The sequence below is a fragment of the Colobus angolensis genome, unplaced genomic scaffold (genome assembly GCF_000951035.1).
Source record: "Colobus angolensis palliatus isolate OR3802 unplaced genomic scaffold, Cang.pa_1.0 Scaffold207, whole genome shotgun sequence".
NCBI lineage: Eukaryota > Metazoa > Chordata > Mammalia > Primates > Cercopithecidae > Colobus > Colobus angolensis.
In genome coordinates, this window is record NW_012115233.1 from 5,808,226 (window position 1) to 5,827,648 (window position 19,423).

At 46.5% G+C, this 19,423-nt stretch overlaps 1 protein-coding gene across 1 annotated transcript; it reads left to right on the top strand.

Moving 5' to 3' along the window:
* Positions 1–1,086: 1,086 nt before the first annotated feature.
* Positions 1,087–6,183, top strand: HSBP1 (heat shock factor binding protein 1). Its single transcript, XM_011942177.1, has 4 exons — positions 1,087–1,305; positions 1,866–1,932; positions 2,500–2,620; positions 4,617–6,183. Exons 1-3 carry the CDS (start codon positions 1,261–1,263, stop codon positions 2,616–2,618), a joined length of 231 nt encoding a protein of 76 aa, XP_011797567.1. The 5' UTR covers positions 1,087–1,260; the 3' UTR covers positions 2,619–2,620; positions 4,617–6,183.
* Positions 6,184–19,423: the final 13,240 nt, after the last annotated feature.

Below are 19,423 nucleotides of genomic sequence, written 5' to 3' on the forward strand. Positions count from 1 at the left end.
GGCTAAAACCCACCAAAACCAGGATGGCGATGAGAATGAACCCTGTTTGTCCTCATCGCTACACTCCCATTAGCACCGTGACAGTTTACAAATGCCATGGCAACATCAAGAAGTTACCCTATATGGTCTAAAAAGGGGAGGTACGAATCTCCCAACCCTTGTTTAGCATACAATCAAGAAATAACCATAAAAATGAGCAACCAGCAGCCCTGGGGCTCTGTTTATGGAGTAATCATTCTTTTATTCCTTCACTTTCTTAAACTTGCTTTGACTTTACAGACTTGCCCTGAATTCTTTCTTGCATGAGATCCAAGAACCCCCTCTCTTGGGGTCTGGATCAGGACCCTTTCCTGTAACAGGTCTAACCCCTTACAGCCTCTCCCCACCTAAACTCAAACTGGAGCTGACCCTCACACAGAGCAGTCCTTAAATGAGATGTGTGAAAGTTTCTAGAACTTTCACACATCTCCTTGCCAGGCCCACAGTCAAGGACTCTACTATCCCCTTGCCGTGAGACCCAATCCTAAAGACCATCTGTGGGGTTGGAACTTGAGGTTCCACTTCAGCAGTGCCCACCTCCTTCAACACCCAAACCCACAGTCTAACCCTGACGCCGGAGGCCTTCCCCACTCAACAGCAGGCATCGCGTGGAGTGCAAGAAGCCAGACATGATGGACAGCTTCCTGTCTGAATCCCCTCATATGAACCTGACAGGCACAATGAACCTACTGGGTTAAACTCCGGACGCTGGCCACCCTCATAGGGTGGAGATGACAGGACAGGACAGGGGCCATGGGGCTTCCGGGGAGGAGTCACGTTCCTTGACTTGGGGGCAGTTACAAGGGTATAGTGGGTCTTGTTGAAGGGCAAAAGTTCATTAAATTCGTCCTGACAGGCCAAAGAAACCCAGAGCCGTCTTCCGACTGACTAAGCCTGGAATGGGGGACCAAGGCCACTCCCTGCCTCGCTATTGCTCCATTTCTGAGTTGGTCTCACTTCCCACCCCACCAACGGCACGCTGGGGAGGGGAGGGGCTATGCAAAAGAGAGCGGGGAGCGTGGGGCGGGGCCGCTCCTTGGAACGGAAGCACTCGGCCTCGAGGCCCTTCCGGTGCGGGAGAAACTACTACTCCCATAATGCCCCGCGGTCCCGCGAGCAGCCAGTCTCGTCGCGAGAAGCAGCGGGCGGGGGCGTCTGAGCCGACAAACGGAAGTGTAGGTTACGGTCTGAGACAAAACCGCCAAGCTGGGCGTCGGGGAGATGGCCGAGACTGACCCCAAGACCGTGCAGGACCTCACCTCGGTGGTAAGGGACGGCTGTGAGGGCCCGAGGCCGCGGCCTTCCCGTGCGGCGCCAGGCCAGGCCCTGCTGGACTAGAGGCGCGCCCACCGCGACCGCGCGTGGCGTCTGCCGAGGCCCCGTTTCTGGAAGCGTCTCTGGCCGAGGCTCCCGGCCACCTTGATCCCCTGGGCGCTCGGTGCGGACCCGTCTCCCCGCGGGCGCTCCCAAGCCCGACCCCCCTCCGGTAGCCCCATTCACCTGTCGCGAACGCCCCCTGCGTCCCTCCTGCCTCCCTCTGACACCCTCCCCGTCCTTCAACTCCTCACACACGCCCGGGTGCCCCAACCCGGTAGAAACAACCTAAAGACCCTGAACTTTGAGTCACAGCGGCCTCCCCAGCCCGCCAGTCTAATTGGACAGGTGGGAAAACGGAAGCCCCGAGAAGGAAGATCCTTGCTGAAGGCGGCACAGCTGCCCAGAGGCAGAAATGGGGCTGGAACCCGAGACCAGAGCTCATGTCCTGATCCCAGGAAGGTGTCTCAGGATCGATGTGGACCGTGTTTGTCTGTTTCGGTTTTTCTTAGGTGCAGACACTCCTGCAGCAGATGCAAGATAAATTTCAGACCATGTCTGACCAGATCATTGGGAGAAATATCCTTTTTATCTGTAGTCGGCCTCCTGTGGGCCTTTGGAGCCTATTTGCCGGGCAGCGGTGGGGATAAATGAGTAGTTTTCAGGCCAACTTCAGCCAGTCACTTACAGAATTTGAGTTCGGATTGTACTGTGATTCTAAGAAGGACTGTGCCGAGATCTCGGGGTACAGCTGGGCTAGACAGATCCCGGGCTCAAGGAGCCTACATCTCCCAATCCTAATAGCTGGTGTGGTTGACCGTGGACTGTGAACCAAGCGCTTTTGTGTGTGTCTGTCTTTTGATGCTCAGCATGACCGTATGAGTGGGTGTAATGTTATCATCTTTAGCAAATGCATACATTGAGGTTTAGGGGTTCCATCACTAGTAAGGGTCAGGGCCGGAAACAGATGCTGGGTAGCCATGCCCCAGAGTCCTATATTCTTACCCACCAGCCTGTAACAGTGTCTAAAGGAAATTGGAAGACCGGTTTCCCTAAAATCGTTGTGTATAAGGCCATAGTCTACAGGGACGGAAGGAAAGGGCTCAATGAGGAGATGTTGGCATGCGTTGTCTTTAACTTCACCACTTGATGATATGAGTAGTCGCATTGATGATCTGGAGAAGAACATCGCAGACCTCATGACACAGGCTGGGGTGGAAGAACTGGAAGGTGAAAACAAGATACCTGCCACACAAAAGAGTTGAAGGTGAGGAAGGGGGCAATTTTTTTTTCTTTTTTCTTTTTTTAAACACGGAGTTTTGCTCTTGTTGCCCAGGCTGGAGTGCAATGGCACGATCCCGGCTCACCACAACTTTTGTCCCCTGGGTTCAAGCGATTCTCCTGCCTCAGCCTCCCAAGTAGCTGGGATTACAGGCTTGCGCCACCACGCCCAGCTAATTTTGTGTTTTTAGTAGAGATGGGGTTTCTCCCTGTTGGTCAGGCTGGTCTCGAATTCTGACCTCAAGTGATCCGCCCACCTCAGCCTCTCAAAGTGCTGGGATTACAGGTATGTGCCACCGTGCCCAGCCTTTTTTTTTTTTTTTTTTTTTCTTAAAAGAATAGAACCTGTAAGTATAATTTTGATGTAGTCAGACATTCTGTAGATCAGTTCCTAGCCATGATCCCAGCAAACATCCCTGTATTCTTTACCCACTGTGGACTTCATGTCTTGAAATTTTTCATGCCAAACTCATTCTTTACACTGAATTTATTTTCCCAGTTTTTATTAATTAGACTTCTGTCACTGTTAGTTAAGACCACTGGCTAACATTAGATAACCACTGAGTTTTTATCATTCCAGCTAATAAAGGGGTTTTTGTTGGCCTATAAAACTTGTCACTGGAAGATTTTCCATTGCTTTTTTTGGGAGGCGGGGGGCGGTGGGGGGGATTGCTGATAACTCACCCACATTACCACCTTCTTAAATGGCTTAAATTCTGGAGACTTGCTTGGTAACTTGACATAGGTAAACTAGATTGTGGCCACATAAGCTTTTACTCTGGAGTTCATTTAAATTTCCACTGAATAATTTCAGATGTCAGAGGAAAGCCCATTAAAACTACCCACATAGCAAGATAGGTAAATGTACACTATCACTCAGCACAGCGCACTGAGTGCACAGTCCGTTTCCTCTGTATGTGTGAAAAATAAGTTTCAAACTCCCTTTTCTCATGTTTCATTTATAACGTTTTAATTCTCTATAAAAATGAAAGTTACCGAGGGAGGCGGAGGTTGCAGTTGAGATCGCGCCACTGCACTCCAGCCTGGGCGACAGAGTGAGACCCGTCTCAAAAAAATAGACGGTTGTTGGCACGTGGTGGCTCATGCCTGTAATCCCAGCACTTTGGGAGGCAAAGGCACGCAGATCACTTGATGTGAGGAGCTCGAAACCAGCCTGGCCAACTGGTGAAACCGTGTCTCTACAAAAATGGGCGTGGTGGTGCACGCCTGTAATCCCAGCTACTCGGCAGGCTGAGACAGGAGAATCGTTTGAACCCAGGAGGCAGAGTTTGCAGTGAGCCATGATCATGCCACTGCACTCCAGCCTGGGCGATAGAGCAAGACTCTGTCTCAGAAAAAATAAATAAATAAATAAATAAATAAAATCCTGAGTATTTTTAGATAGGTAGTGTACTAAGCAGAATATACAGTAAAAGATGCCTAATTTCCTGTTTTCTGGGCTTGCTCTGGACCACATTTTAAGTTACTGCAAAAATACAGATTTGGGATGTTGAAGACAGACTCTTTAACTTTGCTTTTATCTTTACAATAGGTGGGGTTTATTCACTGTGTGAGTAAATCACATAACTGCTTTCTATGGGTGGTGTCATTGTTCTTCTTATTCAGAGATAATTTGGAAAAATGTCCTACCAGTGTTAGATGCTTCTGTGGGTCTCTCTTTATGTTATGTGGTAGTCAAAACTCCCATCAACCGACTGAGAATCTTGCCACAAGAATTTCAGGATTGTAGACTGGCTAGTGATGGGGGTCATTGAAAGAAAAGAATGGGAGTGGAAAACTGACTCTGAAATTTTAAAAAATATATCCAGTTAAATCTATTTTTGCTAAAACATTGTCCAAAGAAAGTAAGTTTAACTCAATAGGAGAGTGTAAAGGGATTTTTAGTTGATAAGTTCTGTATGTCATTTTTACTTGCGCTCATACAATGAAAAACATGTTGATGATTTTTCCTTCTTCAACAGGTTGCTAATAATTTATACTGGAATCTGGAATACCATGTTTCCAAGCCAAGAGAAGATCGAATGGCTTTTTACAGCTAACTACTATGTGTAGACAGGTTTTATATTATAAAGTATGCATTCTTATCACATACTATATAGTTAGTTTGTAGAGTGATTTACCCCCCAGTTTCTTGAACATAGTATCTTCACATCTTGGACCTTGGTCAGTTGTGCTATTCATTATTAAACACTAAAACTTTGGCGGTTCCTGCATAACATTGTCAAATCTTTTAGTGTATTTCTGTGAAGTCATATTTTTTTTTCCTGTCATTCCTTTTGTAGTAGTTGCTGTTTGGATAAAAGTTGCTGTGTGATTTTTTTATTACACAAATAGTAAACCCTTCGATTATAGTCTTGGTGAAGTAAGATGTCTGTAGACTTTAGAGTTCTTTAATTCTCAGCACAAAGTGACTGTTGAGCTAACACCAAATAGTGTGTTGGCAATACTTTTCAAATGGCTAAAAACACCTAAAAATTGTTTATTCAGAAATAATAAACTGTCACTGCTCTGTTGCCAAAACTCAGAACTTAGACTTATGTCTAAGTCCCTGAGGTCACATGCTAAAGTCGATGAAAAGTAACCACTGCCACTTTCTTGTGTTAGAACTTTTACAGTACAGAAAATAACAATAGCCTTCTGTAATGAGGCATTTGTTAGAGTTTTGCATGAGATTCTAATGCTTCAATAGGACCCTACATGCTTCATCTACAATGGTTACCATATAAAATCTGGCAGGATTTTAAAATTCAATCACTCCATCTTTCCTTTGAGCTACTGACTGGAAAAGAAAGAGAAGGAAAAGAGACCATGTTAAGCCCATGCCAGCTGCTTGGCTAGAATATGATCAATGATGTGTGGTAGACTCAACTTTTTAAGAAATACTATTTTACTTAAACTGTTTCTTATCTAAATTCTTGCAGAGTGACAATGTTACTGATTATAGAAGACAGGGACAATACCTTTTAAGTCTTGCCACTCAAAAATGCAGTGCCAGGAGTGCTAAACCAAGAAGCCAATATTGATGACATGGAAGGTGATCCATGATTGTCACCACAAAGTGCTTTTACACAAAAACTTGAAAAATTGAAAAACATGATGTTTTTAAGTTTCTCGTGTCACCAGTCTTGGTGTTTATATTGCAAATCTATCATAGTAAGAAATAATTTGTCCTGTATACAAGTTACATGGGGAACATAAAGGAGTCAGATCCTTCTGTAATAAAATGAATTCACCACTCTGGTTACTCAACTGCAGAACCTCCTTTGATCAGGCCAGGTGTGATGCAGGCTGGAGCCCCTGAATGCCCCGCACACACTGCAGGCATTGACCAGACCAGCTGAAACCTGCGTCCCTGCTGATGTTCTCAAGCCTCCTAAGTGGCAAATGGAAATGATATGGCCGGTTGCAGCTGTAGGAGAGTTGTGACTTAGGCAGGAGTCGACCTCCTCAAGTAATGGAACGATTTCAAAGGCAGGCTGCCCTGACCAAAAATATCTGCCATGAATAAAGGTGCCTGAAATCCTGCTATGAAGCTTCCTTTGTGTCAAAAATCTGTTTGGTTTTCAGATTGAAATGCAGAAATCACATTAGAGTATCAACTAAAACCTCTGGATGGATTAAGTACAAGTAGCCCAAGGCAAAGCAGGAGAGGGGTGTTGGGGGAGGTTGCCTGCTGGAAGGGGAAGCTGAGGAGCGGGAGGAGGGCTTGCGAGGACTGGCATTGCAGGAGAATTTTCTCAGGTATGTTCCCAGAACACTTGCCCCTGGAGATGCTACAGGAAACAAAGGGTTATGGTCACTTGGGTTTAGACGACATGCTGTGAACCTCATGAAGAAATTAGCATATTAAAGGCTCGGAAAGTAGAGCAGGGAACTCGTCTTTAAACCTGCTCACCTCCTGGATTTCAAGTTCTCGGGCTGTTGCCCAGGCTGTAGTGCAGTGGCACAATCATAGCTCACTCGGAACCTCAAGCTCCCAGGCTCAGGCAGTCCTCCTGCCTCAGCCTCTCAAGTAGCTAGTATTACAGGTTCATGCCACCACACCTGGGTTTTGCTGTGTTGCCCAGGCTGGTCTAGAACTCCTAGGCTCAAGCAATCCTGCCTCAGTCTCCCAAAGTGCTGGGATTACAGGCTTGAGCCACCATGCCTGGCCAAGGGTCTTTTTTATACTGTATGAAGTACTCGTTCTCCAACTATTCTTGTTCATTTACCAGCCAGTGAAGATTCTCTTGAGGGCTGACAAATACAGATGAGTATGGGGCCCTTGCACCAAGGAAAACTGCCTTACATTTAAGTGCCCTGTCTCCCAAACCCCAAGGCCCTGCAGCTTCTTCATTTGGCCCCTAGTTCATCCTGCTGTCCTTTGAGCCACAGGATTTTAAAATATTTTAATCTTATTTTCATAGCAGTTTTTTGTTTCATTAGCAGTGAAGTGCAGTCATTGTTTGACCGTGTCGGGACTAGCATACAATATTTCAGGTAACTAAGAGTTAATTTGCCCCTGTGAGTCCTTGGAATTTTAACCCCCACTTAGAGCACTGTTGCTATGGGAACAGAGTCCTCCAAACAATGAAAAGTGAACTTTTTCAACATGCTGATTGTAAATGGAAGCCTTCCCAAACAGATACTGTGTTCCTCTTTTCTTTGGATTTTGCAGCTTATATATTTTGATTAGAATAAAATGGAAGAATTTGCAGCATGTGTTGTCATATCTAGCCCTGAAAGTTAACTGGCTACAGTTACCGATTGTTCACAGCTAGCACCATTGAAAGCGTTGACTATAAACCGCTGTACTGCGCTAAGCATTTTGTTTGCACTATTTGGCTTAATCCTCACGACCACACTGAGAGGTTTTCATTTGATGAGTCCCATTTAAGGAAAAGGAACCCAAGACTGAGAGTCAGGGGCCCAAGGTCACAGCTGGCAGTGATGACCTTGGAATGTCCTCACAGCTGCACGCCTGCAGTGCTCACAAACACAGCTGGTCATCTGCCTCTTCATGTGAGCTGAGCGCCAAATCTCATCCGTCCAGGCCGTCTGGAAATCAGCAGCCCCACTCGCTGGATCTCGAAATTTAGTTTCAAAAGGCTGATGTAGTGTTTTCAATTAAACATGACCTAAAATTTAGTAATAAACACACTGGATGTGAGTTTTTATTTGCAATTTAAACTATTCAGAGCTGGCAGAAAATGTGTGCTCCTGGATCAGTGCCTTTTTTCTCCTAAATCAGTTGGAAACATCGACAGAAACTAAGTTCCTCAAACATCTGCCCAGAGCACAACCGCGGGGAATACGAACCGCAGGTGTTCACATTGGTTTTCCGTGGCTCTACCCGTCCTGTCTCCCACAAAAATTATTGCTTGAGGCCCAACCCGGGGAAGAAAAAGACACTCCCTCCCAACTCCATGACCTATGAGCTTACCATCCTATCAGAGCACGGTTTTTGTTGTTTTACGGCAACGAAGACTTTAAAATGCACTCATGAAGCCATCACCTGGAATCTTAATCGTGCATTAATTTTAAGTGTCTGATTTTTAGCTGCAGCCAGTTGAGAAGTTTTCAATGAACGAAAATGAGGGAGGGGAGACGTTAGTCACTGCCCAAAAACAAAACCAGAGGAATTGTGATTGAACATTGCACCTATCAACCCCACAAATTAATATGAAAATAGGAAAAGAGTTTGTTATTTTAAAAAAGAAAAAAGGGCCAGCCTGGGCAATATAGTGAGACTCCATCTCTACAAAAAAATAGAAAAATGAGCCCTGAATGTGGTGGCACACACCTGTGCTCCCAGCTACTCTGGGGGCTAAGGTGGGAGGATCACTTGAGCCCAGGAAGTCGAGGCTGCAGTGAGCTGTGATCGGACCACTCCACTCCAGCCGGGTTGACAGAGCAAGACCCTGTCTCAAAAAAACAAGGGGGGGGGGATCCTAAGGCTTGGTCCTCACCCCTGAGGCTCTCACTAAGAGGTGCCTGGAAGGTCCTCAGACCCCTGCTGAGGGTTCAAGTGATCCTAAAAGCTGTACAGCATCAGCTTCTGTGGGATCCCCAACACCGATGAAATGTAATGTGTGGCTGTCTCCTCAACAGAGCTCCATTTTACCAAAGCTTATGTAGACACCACATACATGAACTACAAACCTATCATGTAGATGCTACCCTGCCTCATAAGAACAGGCTTGACTGTCCTGCTTCACAATAATAATCTTCACAATAATGATCTAATAATAGTCAAATTCTGTGTCCCTACCGTAGAAACCAGAATTTGACCATTTAGTCACATTGGTGTTGCAAAATGTCCACCTTCCAAAAGAGAACAGTATTGCTTCCCAATAATTAAGAATAGTCTGGATTCAGGATCGAGCAGCTTAGAAGCATTTAGCTACCAATAGCAGAAATCAGCCCTTTTAATAATGGTGGGATGTATTATTTCACATGGCAAGAAGTTCCAAGGGAGGGCAGCTCTGGAGCAAGTAAATTCTGCACCTCTGTAAAGCTAAGAGCAAGACCGGGCCAGGAGCGGTGGCTCACGCCTGTAATCCCAGCACTTTGGGAGGCCGAGGTGGGTGGATCACCTGAGGTCAGGAGTTCTAGACCAGCCTGGCCAGCGTGGCGAAACCCCATCTCTACTAAAAATACAAAAATTAGCTGGGTGTGGTGGTGGGCACCTGTAATCCCAGCTACTCGGGAGGCTGAGGCAGGAGAATCACTTGAACTCAAGAGGCAGAAGTTGCAGTGAGCCGAGATCATGCCATTGCACTCCAGCCTGGGTGACAGAGCAAGACTCCATCTCAAAAAATAAAAAAATAATAAAAATAAAAAGACCAAACCCCAAATTTGTTCCATCTGGGTGTATCCAGCCAGGGAATGCCTTTCTCCTTTCCTTTTGTCTCTCAAGAGTGTGAAGAAAATGTTTCTTCGAAGGCGTTTCCACCCCACTGCCTGTGCCTAAAACAATCCTGGCAAACAGGACCTGCATGATAGGTTGAGCAGTGTGGTTATTGTTTTTTTGTTATCACAACTCGGGTTGGGGGTGCTACTGGCATCAAGAGGGTAGAAACCAGGGACGCTACTTTCACACCCATGCACAGGACAACCCTCACCCCAAAGAATGGCACAGTCCCAAGTGTCAACAGTGCTGAGATTGAGGAATCCCAGCTTAACCCATTCATGAGACCACCCGAGCCTGGTGTAATGGTTCTGCTGTCAGTTTCTGGACCCTCAGAGGTAGAGACATACAAGAACAAAACCAGGGTTCCATCAGAAAGGAAATCAGAATGGTTACTGGGTGGATAACCTACAGTGTTTGCTACAGACCTTCCAGATGTAGCTTCTAGATTATAAACACTGGTAACACTGGAGATGGTTAAATCGGAATTAGCTGGCTGTCAACCTTGGTGGCACATTAGAATCACCTGGGGAGCAGTTCAAAGGCCCAAGACCGGGCAGCACCGCAGAACCCTCACATCAGAATCCCCGTGGGTGGGCCCAGACAGCAGCGTTCATTTTAGACTCCAGTGTGCAGTCAAAGTCGAGAACATCATTCAAGAAGGCCTGTCTACTGCAGACCGTTCGATGGTGTAATTCACCAAGTTCCATGGGATTCTTCCACGCCTGTGTCAACCCAGCTGACACCTCCAACTTGGACAATCAGGGCTTTGGCCCCTGTTACCTAGTATTCAACTCAATCCATGTGTCATGCATGCCTCAACAATTTGATTGTGTCCCAACTGTTTGAAAATAAGGATTTCTGATCCCTCGGTAACCGGATTCAGCTTCAGATCCACCTGACATTTTCCCTGCCTGTCCTCTGCCAGGTACGATGCTAGGTGCTTTCACCTGTATCATCTCATTCACTCCTCAGAGACTCTCAAAAGTTGTTGACATTATCAAAAGGTTTTCCAGCTGGAATTCATCTCCCTCTAATCAACCTTCAAAACCTCCATCTGTAAACCATTGCTGTAGTTTTATTACCTCATACCTTGGTCTTTACAAGCTGCTGTCAAAACCCAGTAAGTGTTTCCAGAAAGAAACTTTAAATACTACATATCTTAAAGATCTTTTATGCAGAATATCCAGTTAATTTTGATGGACTACGGATAATCATCAGAAGAGCCGTTTCTGGAAATGTGAATAATATGCCTGTTTCTTTTAACAGTGTGTTCTCCTGAAAACGTAAGACCGTTTGACCGATTCTGCTCCAGAATCTTATTGAGGCAAAGGACTGGACCAAATTCTTCATGGAACAGCAGCCCAGGACTGGTAAGTCCAGGAAATGCTGCAAAACAATGTCCTCAAAAGAAATCAGCCTTTCCCGGCCAGGTGCAGTGGTTCACGCCTATAATCCCAGCACTTTGGGAGGCTGAGGCGGGCAGATCATGAGGTCAGGAGATTGAGACCATCCTGGCTAACACCGTGTAAACCCCATCTCTACTAAAAATACAAAAAATTAGCCGGGCGCGGTGGTAGGCTCATGTAGTCCCAGCTACTCAGGAGGCTGAGGCAGGAAAAATCATTTGAACCCGGGAGGCAGAGCTTGCAGTGAGCTGAGATTGCGCCGCTGCACTCCAGCCTGGGTGACGGAGGGAGACTCCATCTCAAAAAAAAAAAAAAAAAGAAAGAAAGAAAAAAGAAATCAGCCTTTCCCTTTGATAGGTATCTCGCCTGTGAGCCAGGCTCAGGTGCGCCTCAATGAGGACCTGTGTTCACTGGGGCCATAATTAAGAATCTTAAAGGGAAAGAATCTTTTGAAAGCCATCTGTCAAAAGTATGCAGTCTTGCTTGTAGAATTTTACAGAGGTTCATGGTTACTGTGGGTCGGTACTGGGTCTGTGAGCCTCATCCCCGGGGCTGAACTTCCTATCAGAATCCTTGTCTGGAAGGTCGATTGTGTCAGATGCACATGTTGCCAGCATCCTCAGAGGAGAAACCAGGAAGATTCTTTTCCTGGGCCACTCTCATTTTCTCAAGCTTTGACAAGTCTTGACAGTGATCTGTGATCCAACTTTGTCTTCCCCATAGTGAAAAGCAGAACCCACAGAAACTCCCTGGCACAAAATCTCTGGAATCACTGACCCGGAAATTGTTCCCTACCATCAACTCTGCCAGAAATTTCTTGGATTTATTCAAGCTGACTGGTATTCCAGAACAATTGTGGACAAGATTTGCTAGTAATGCTTCCAACAAGTTACTGTTTAGCAAGTTCAGAACTAAAAGAATCCCTTTTATCCTAACACTGACTAATAAACTGGTGAGAATTCTTTGAAACACCTGTAACGAAATGGATGTTGTAATTTGCTCTTATGCTGTATTAAACACCATTGAGATGCTAAGCTCTTTCTTGCTTGGGAACCAACCTGATGTTCTCTTCTGGACTCTTCATAACCCCTTCGGCAGACGACCCTGTATCTGGTCTTGGTTCTGAAAGGTTTGCAGCAGCACCTAAATCACTGAAGTTCTGGCAGTATTCATTCTGCTGCTCTCTTCTGATACTTGTTTTCCATGATCGGTCAGAGAATGACAGAATTTTTTCTTTTTTTTTTTTTGCCTCGGATTTCAACAGAACATTCATGGAAGAATATTTTCTTCCTTGGAGACATTTCCCATAGGGCAGTGGTTCTTAAAATGCGGTCCTGAACCGGCAGCATCAGAATCCCCTGGGAACTTGTTGGAAATGCAGATCCCCAGGCCCTACCTAGCCTTACTGAATTAGAGACCCTGGGAGGGAGGTCCAGCAGCCTGTGTTTTAACACATCCTCCAGGTGATTCTGAGAGTAAGAGAGCCAGGGCCTTAGGGCATCAACCAGGACCTGAGGGCATCAACCAGGGCCTTGGGGCAAGGGTGTTGGGTTGCCCAGTATCCTTTAGTCTAATGGCTTTAGGGTCAAAGATGTCTAAACCAAAAAGCCTCACGTGGCACTGATTAACATGCAGGTCCCCAGACCCCCTTTTTGTAGATCCTGATTCAGAATATCTGGGACGGGTCTGGAGATGCATATTTTTAATAAGTTCCCTCATATATTATTTTTGTATATTATTTCCCATGCACAAAAGCACTACGTAGAGAAATGAGAGTGTGGGCGAAGCTCTCATGCTGGGAGTCTCAGGCCTGGGCTAGTCCTAAAATAATTGAAAAGGAATTGATTCCTAATTACCAGAACATCCACGCTCTCGGACCAAGTGTGACCTCTTCCGCCTTCTGAACCGAGGAGTGCACCCCTAAGCCCGAGGAACTGAACATGAACAGCCCTCACGCCATGAAGACTTGAGTCACTTTAAATCAATTTGCCTCTGATTAAAATGTACTTCAGTAAAAAATCATTTCAACTCTTAAGCCACAAAAGGATATCCAGTCATTTAAAGCTTCCTGAGTGTTTCGGTTGATTAAAAAGGTTTTAAAGAGCATAGTAAATATTTTACCAGAAGGATAAGTTATTCAATATGGAGATTATTTATTAAAAACTAGTAATTTATTAGTTCATTTATCTTTATTTTCGTGTAAGTGCATTCTTTTAATCTAGGCACACTCTTTTCTATTCCCTCAGCAGGTTAAGCCGCCACTTGACAATTCTGTAATACATAAATGTATTTAAATAGAATTTAACTTGTGAAAATAACAAGATTTCACTAATAATGGGAAAGATAGCTATACAATTACGGTTTAATTTGAACTTTCGGAGAGTTTTAAGTACAGTTTCATGCACTTAACAGGGAATCACGTTTGCTGTTTTGAAAAAAGAACAAGATTCTCATGTATCGCTTGGGTCACTCCTGAAGGAAATAACTAAGATGTAACTTCTTTTTCTTATAGCTGGAAAGGAAAACATGTAATACATTAGCCAAAAATCAAAGTACTGGGTTCAAGTACTTACGATTGCATATTTTTTTCTCTACTAAAAACATTAGAATGTTTTCAGCTGCAAGCAATGACTAAAAATGGTTTAAATCACAAGGATATTGAGGGATCTCACACATGAGATGCCCAGAGGAGGCTGTGCTGGGGATAGGAGACTTGTCACCCCTTCTGTCCACCTGTGCTGCTGACTGTTCTGTGGGGCTTGTGGCTTTCTTCTCGGGGTGACACAGTATCTCCAAGCACCGTCTCTGTGGGCCACCCCAACGCCCTTGCCCCAAACCTTTCCTCCCTGCCCACCTCAGCTGTGGGTGGAATGGTGTCCCCCCCAAAAGACCAATGAAGTCCTAACCCCTGTACCTGTGAATGTGGCCTTATTTGGAAATGGGGAAAACCAGCCTGGGCAAAATAGTGAGACTCTGTCTTGAAAACAAAAGTTGAAGGACGTGCTCACCGACCGCTGCCCTTGTAGAAGAAAGGGAGGCCTTGCGATATCTGCTTGCTGCTTCCCTTGTTTAAGTCATCCCAACTCGGATACACGTTTCACAGGCCCCATCCAAGGCACGGAGGCAGAGTGGGGGCTTTGGGTCATCCTCTCTTTCTCTTTCTCTTTCTCTTTCCCTTTACCCTCCCTCCTCCTTCTTCTTCTTTCTTCTTTCTTCTTCTTTCTTCTTTCTTCTTCTTTCTTCTTCTTCTTCTTCCTTCTTCTTCTTCTTCCTCCTTCTTCTCCTTCTCCTTCTCCTTCTCCTTCTTCTTCTCCTTCTTCTTCTTCTCTCTCTCTCTCTGTATGTGTGTGTGTGTGTCTCTGTCTCTCCCCCAGGAGCACACTTTCCTGTGATCTTCCAACAGACCTGCCTTCTATCTGTTTGGCCAGGTGCTGGTTACACGACCACCTCACAGCCATCACTGGTAAGGGGGTCCCAAATAACCTTGACTGGCTAAGGGCCAGCTGGGGGACAGCCTCATCTTCTCTGAGCCCGGGACATACTTTCAAGAAGGGGAGGGAAGGCACCTAAGAAGCACCAGCTGCCCACCCACCCAAACAGATCACCCAGGCTGGCCCAGCCCTGGTGACGTCACTGAGTTCCACGGCATGGCTCCTCCACTCACTGGGCTCCAAAATGACCACGTAGTCATTTTCAGTGAGAAATCAAAGTATGAAGGAGTCCTCTCCGCTGGCCAGTCTGCCCAAGCAGCTGAACTCCACTGAGAAAGCAGCTTGGAGCATGTGTTCCCGAAGCAAGCAGGACACACCTACCTCCCCAGCAGAGACCAGCCACTGCGGGGACCCAGTACCCAGAAGGCAGGAGGCAGAGTGCCCGTGGTCGCTCCCCAGCTGTCTTTGCATGAGGTCCCATGGCTGACCCACCTCCTGGGTGCTTTTTGTCCTTTACTGATAATGTTGATATAGTCAGATCCTAGACTAAGCTGGGCTCCAGGGTCCCGCTGTGTCTCTGGGCTGCCTGCAGAAGAGAGGAGTAGAGACCGAATGGACAGATGCATTGCTCTGCTGTAAGACAAGACACAGAAGCAACAAGCACGGAAGACTGTGGGTGTTGACACCAAGGGCAGACGAAGGTCATGCTGGGCCCTGCAGCAGCAACTCTGCAGACTTCTCTGGGGCTCCACCATTACCCTGTGTGTGACTGTCCTGGGGCTGCCCTAACAAAGTTCCACACACCAGGGGCCTTAAAATGGTAGATCTGTGTCCTGTCATGGTCTGGAGGCCAGACATCCAACATCAAGGGGTGGGCAGGGCTGTGCTCCTTCTAGGGCTCTAGGGAAGGGCCTTCCTTGCCTCTTCCAGGTCCTAGTAGCTCCTAATGGTTCCTAGCGCCTCCTGGTGATGCCCAGCATCCCGTGGCTGGCAGCTGCATTGCTCCCATCTCTGCATTCGCCATCACATGGCCTTCCTCCCGCCGCAGGTCTGTGTGTCCTCACGTTCTGTTCTCCTCTCCATGTGTCTGTGTCCAAGTTAACCTCTTCTTATGAGGACCCAAGTTGTTGGATTAAAGCCCACCCAAATCCGTGATGACCTCATCTTATCTAGTTATATCTGCAAAGACCCTAGTTCCAAATAAGGTCACGTTCACAGATCCCAAGGGTGAGGATGTCAGCATATCTTCTTGTGGGGGGATGAAAGTCAAAGGACAACGCTGTGCCTGTTTGCCCAACCCCCATGCCTGGAACCACCAAGCCACATGTTAGATACGGAGAGAGGCTCCGACTGGCCTCATTCACCCTTGCTCATCAGAGCAGCTCGCTCACGTCTGTACCTGATCCATGCTCTACCTTTATCCTGGTGTGCCGGCCCCCCCCCCGGGCTCCCTTCTTTGTGTGTGCATGGGTTTTGCCATTGTCCTGCAAACTCTGAACACCCCTTTTTTCCCCAGTTTTCATGAATTCATTTGGACTATCTCATGCTGCCTGGCTTGGCATCTTATAGCCAGCTTTTTCAAAGCAATCATAGCTGGTACACCAAGGGTTGATTTGGTGTGAAGAAATTAAGCTTTTTTTTTTTCTCATAAGCAAGTAAATTGGGAATTAAATTAGGTCCAAAATTCATCTGAGGCTTCTGAGAACTTGTTTGCAGAAAGTAATTGCTCTGGAACTGGCAACTTTAGTAATCAAAGAGAAGCTAAAGAAAAACAGAAAATTGAAAAAAAGAAAAAAAGGAAGAGGGAAATAGATTTGAACCAAGTTCATTTTTTCCAACATCTTGAAAAAGTTTAAGTGTTCAACAAAGATAAAAGAATTTCTACAGTGAACACCTGCATACCGCCTAGCGTCAACTGCTAACATGTGACTCTGCTCAATGTATGATATCTCTGACTCTGCCATGGCACAGGTCACAAGAGACTGCCAGGAGAGGAAGGTTCCAGGCTCCCCGTGAGATGGGCCAATGTCTCAAAGCAAACTGTCCTCAAAGAACTTGTGTTATCAACATTCAACGCCCTTCAAGAGGCCAGCATTGCCATCAGATTCCTTGTGGAAATATCCATTTTACCCTGACAGTAATACCAGCAGCCAAAATTTGTTTTAAAAATTATTGCACCAGCTGGGTGCAGTGACTCATGCCTGTAATCCCAGCATTTTGGGAGGCAGGTGGATCACTTGAGGTCAGGAGTTCAAGACTAGCATAGCCAACACAGTGAAATCCTGTCTCTACCAAGAAATACAAAAATTAGCCAGGTGTGGTGGTGCTTGCCTGCATAATCCCAGCTACTTGGGAGGCTGAGGTGGGAGAACCACTTGAACCTGGGCGGCGGAGGTTGCAGTGAGCCAAGATCACGCCAGTGCACTCCAGCCTGGGCAACAGAGTGAGACCCTGTCTCAAAAAAAAAAAACTGACATTCCTTTTTGTCAGTTTTTTCTCATGACTAGTGTGGTAAAATTTGGCTACCTACTACTTATCTGTTTATTGAAGTGTGCAATAGGTTTAAATATTACATACCATAATAATTGAATAAATAGAATTCTTCCATACTCTGCAGCCTACGATTCTAAAAATGGTCTAATGGCGTGCACTGGCTTTTCTGGGCTGACCTGGAAACATAGTCGTCTTTGCAAGTTCTGTACCAGCACAGTGCCTGGCACAAAGTAGATGCCCAGCAAATATTTGATCATTGGATAGATGCATATCCTGGAAAGCTGCGGTCAGACAAAAATAAATAAATAAAAATCAATAAAGGATCCTATAGAGTCAGTATCAAAGGTCTGCAGTTGCACTGATGAGGGGGAAAGATCTCAGGATCTCAGGATGCCATCTTGGCTGAAGACAAGACTTTGACTTGGGTATCAGTGCCATTTGCTCCTTGAATGCATCTCTCACTCCAGACTGAATATTCAGCTCCCTGCAAATCCCTGTAAGGTGATTCAGGAACCAAGGGACAGGAAATTTTGTTCAGGTTATTTACATTCCTTATCGCTTGCTTTCAGCTGCAAGTGACCAGTAATCTACCTCAAGGCATTGAAGCAAGAAAGAGCATTTGTTGACACTTGGAAGCAGGAGTTTTGGGGTAAATTCAGACATTGCTGAATCCAGATGCTCAAATTCATCAGTAATGGATGCTGCCAGTCAACTCTGCCATCCTGTATGATGCCTTGGCCACCACGGTAAGATGGCCACAAGCAGTTCCAGCTGCATTCAAACCCCTCAGGCACCAACCCCTGGACAACAAGAGCTTCTCTGGGCCACAGTTCCCGCAAATGTCCCAAGGTTACATCTCATTGGTCTGGTTTGGGGTATATGCCTATCTCTGAGCCAATCACAGAAGCCAGCCGAGAGGAATGGAATAATCTGATTGGCCAGGCCTGGATCGGCACTCTACACTGAGACTAGGCGTGGGATCAACCCCCTCATCAAAGAACTGGAATGGATGATGGGGGAGAAGAGTTACCTAAGTGGAATCAGGTGCTCTTTGATCAGGCTACGTAAATTTAAGGCTCACCAAGCTACAAATATGCAGGAAGGTGCACCTAATTTCCAAGTCTTTCCCACTCTCTCTCCCTCTCCAGCCAGCCCCAGGTGGCTTCCCCCACTGCCTGGCAAACTCCGAGCTCCTAGTCTGACGCAAACATGGAACCCAAAGTTGAGTCTCTTCTTGTTCACGACTCAGTTTAATTTTCAGCGTAAGCCCTCCAGTCAATTCGTTGCTCTAAAAAGTTGGAAAACATTTATTAAACACCCAGGAACTGTGCCAGGCCCTACAAATGGTGCTGTCGTCTACCTACTCATTAGAATCACCTGGAAAACCTTTTCCACACAGCAATGCTAGGGGCCCGCCCGCAGCGTTCCGGGCAACATGCCCAGACCATTAGTATTTTTCCGAAGCCCTCCCTCCCCTGGGTGTCCAGCCAGGGTGAGAATCCCTGCGTTAGGAAATAAGACGTATTATCCCGTAGGTAATGGAGCACCTTCTTGGGAGTTAAACGTTGAGCTGCCAGCTGTGCCTTCTAGAAAGAGCCCTGGAGGAGACAGTAAAGCACTGGGGATGGAGTGAAGCAGGCCTGGTTGGAACCCACAGCTCTTAACAGCAGAGCAGACACAAACTTTCCAGGCCCAGTGCAAAAATGGAAATGCAGGGGTTTTTTTTGGGGGGGGGATCTCACTCTGCTGTAGTCCAGGCTGGAGTGCAGTGGCGCAAACTTGGCTCACTGCAACTTCTGCCTCCCGGGGTCAAGTGAGTCTCCTGCCTCAGCCTCCCAAGAAGCTGGGAATTACAGGCACCCGCCACCACGCCCGGCTAATTTTTGTATTTTTAGTAGAGACGGGGTTTCACCATGTTGGCCAGGCTGGTATCGAACTCCTGACTTCAGGTGATCTTCATGCCTCAGCCTCCTAAAGTGCTGGCATTACAGGCGTGAGCCACCACGCATGTCCAAGAAATGCAGGGTCTTGTGTTCAGAAACTTAGGAATTTCAAGATGACAACGGCAGAGCATTAAACCGAGCACAGGGCCCTGTGCGTACGTAGGTCACAGACCCCTGAAGCCAGCCCTGTTTTCCAGCTTTATAGCTCATAATCTTGGGAAAGTCATCTGACCACCGCAAGCCTCCTGACTGTCATTTCTGTGAAGGGGATAGCAACAATTACCTCCAAGTTTTTGTGCAGGTTGCAATAAGATTAGGAACATGCCATGCTTAGGGCAAGGCTTAAGCATCTATTCAGTGGGTGAAAGGAAGAGGAGAGAAGAGAGGAAGAGAAGCCCCATCTCCACGCAAAAACAGAGCAAAACCGGGGTGAAGGCTACCCACAAGGTACTGTGTCCTGCCCTGCTCAGTAGCCTCGCCCAGACTTCCATCTGCGGCCAGCAGAGGGCAGCGTTGTGCAACTAAAGCCCCAGGATTCGGGCAAGGCCGCAAACCCAGAGGACAACTTTGCTAGAAGGTCTGGCAGGGAGCCTGCATAATTTA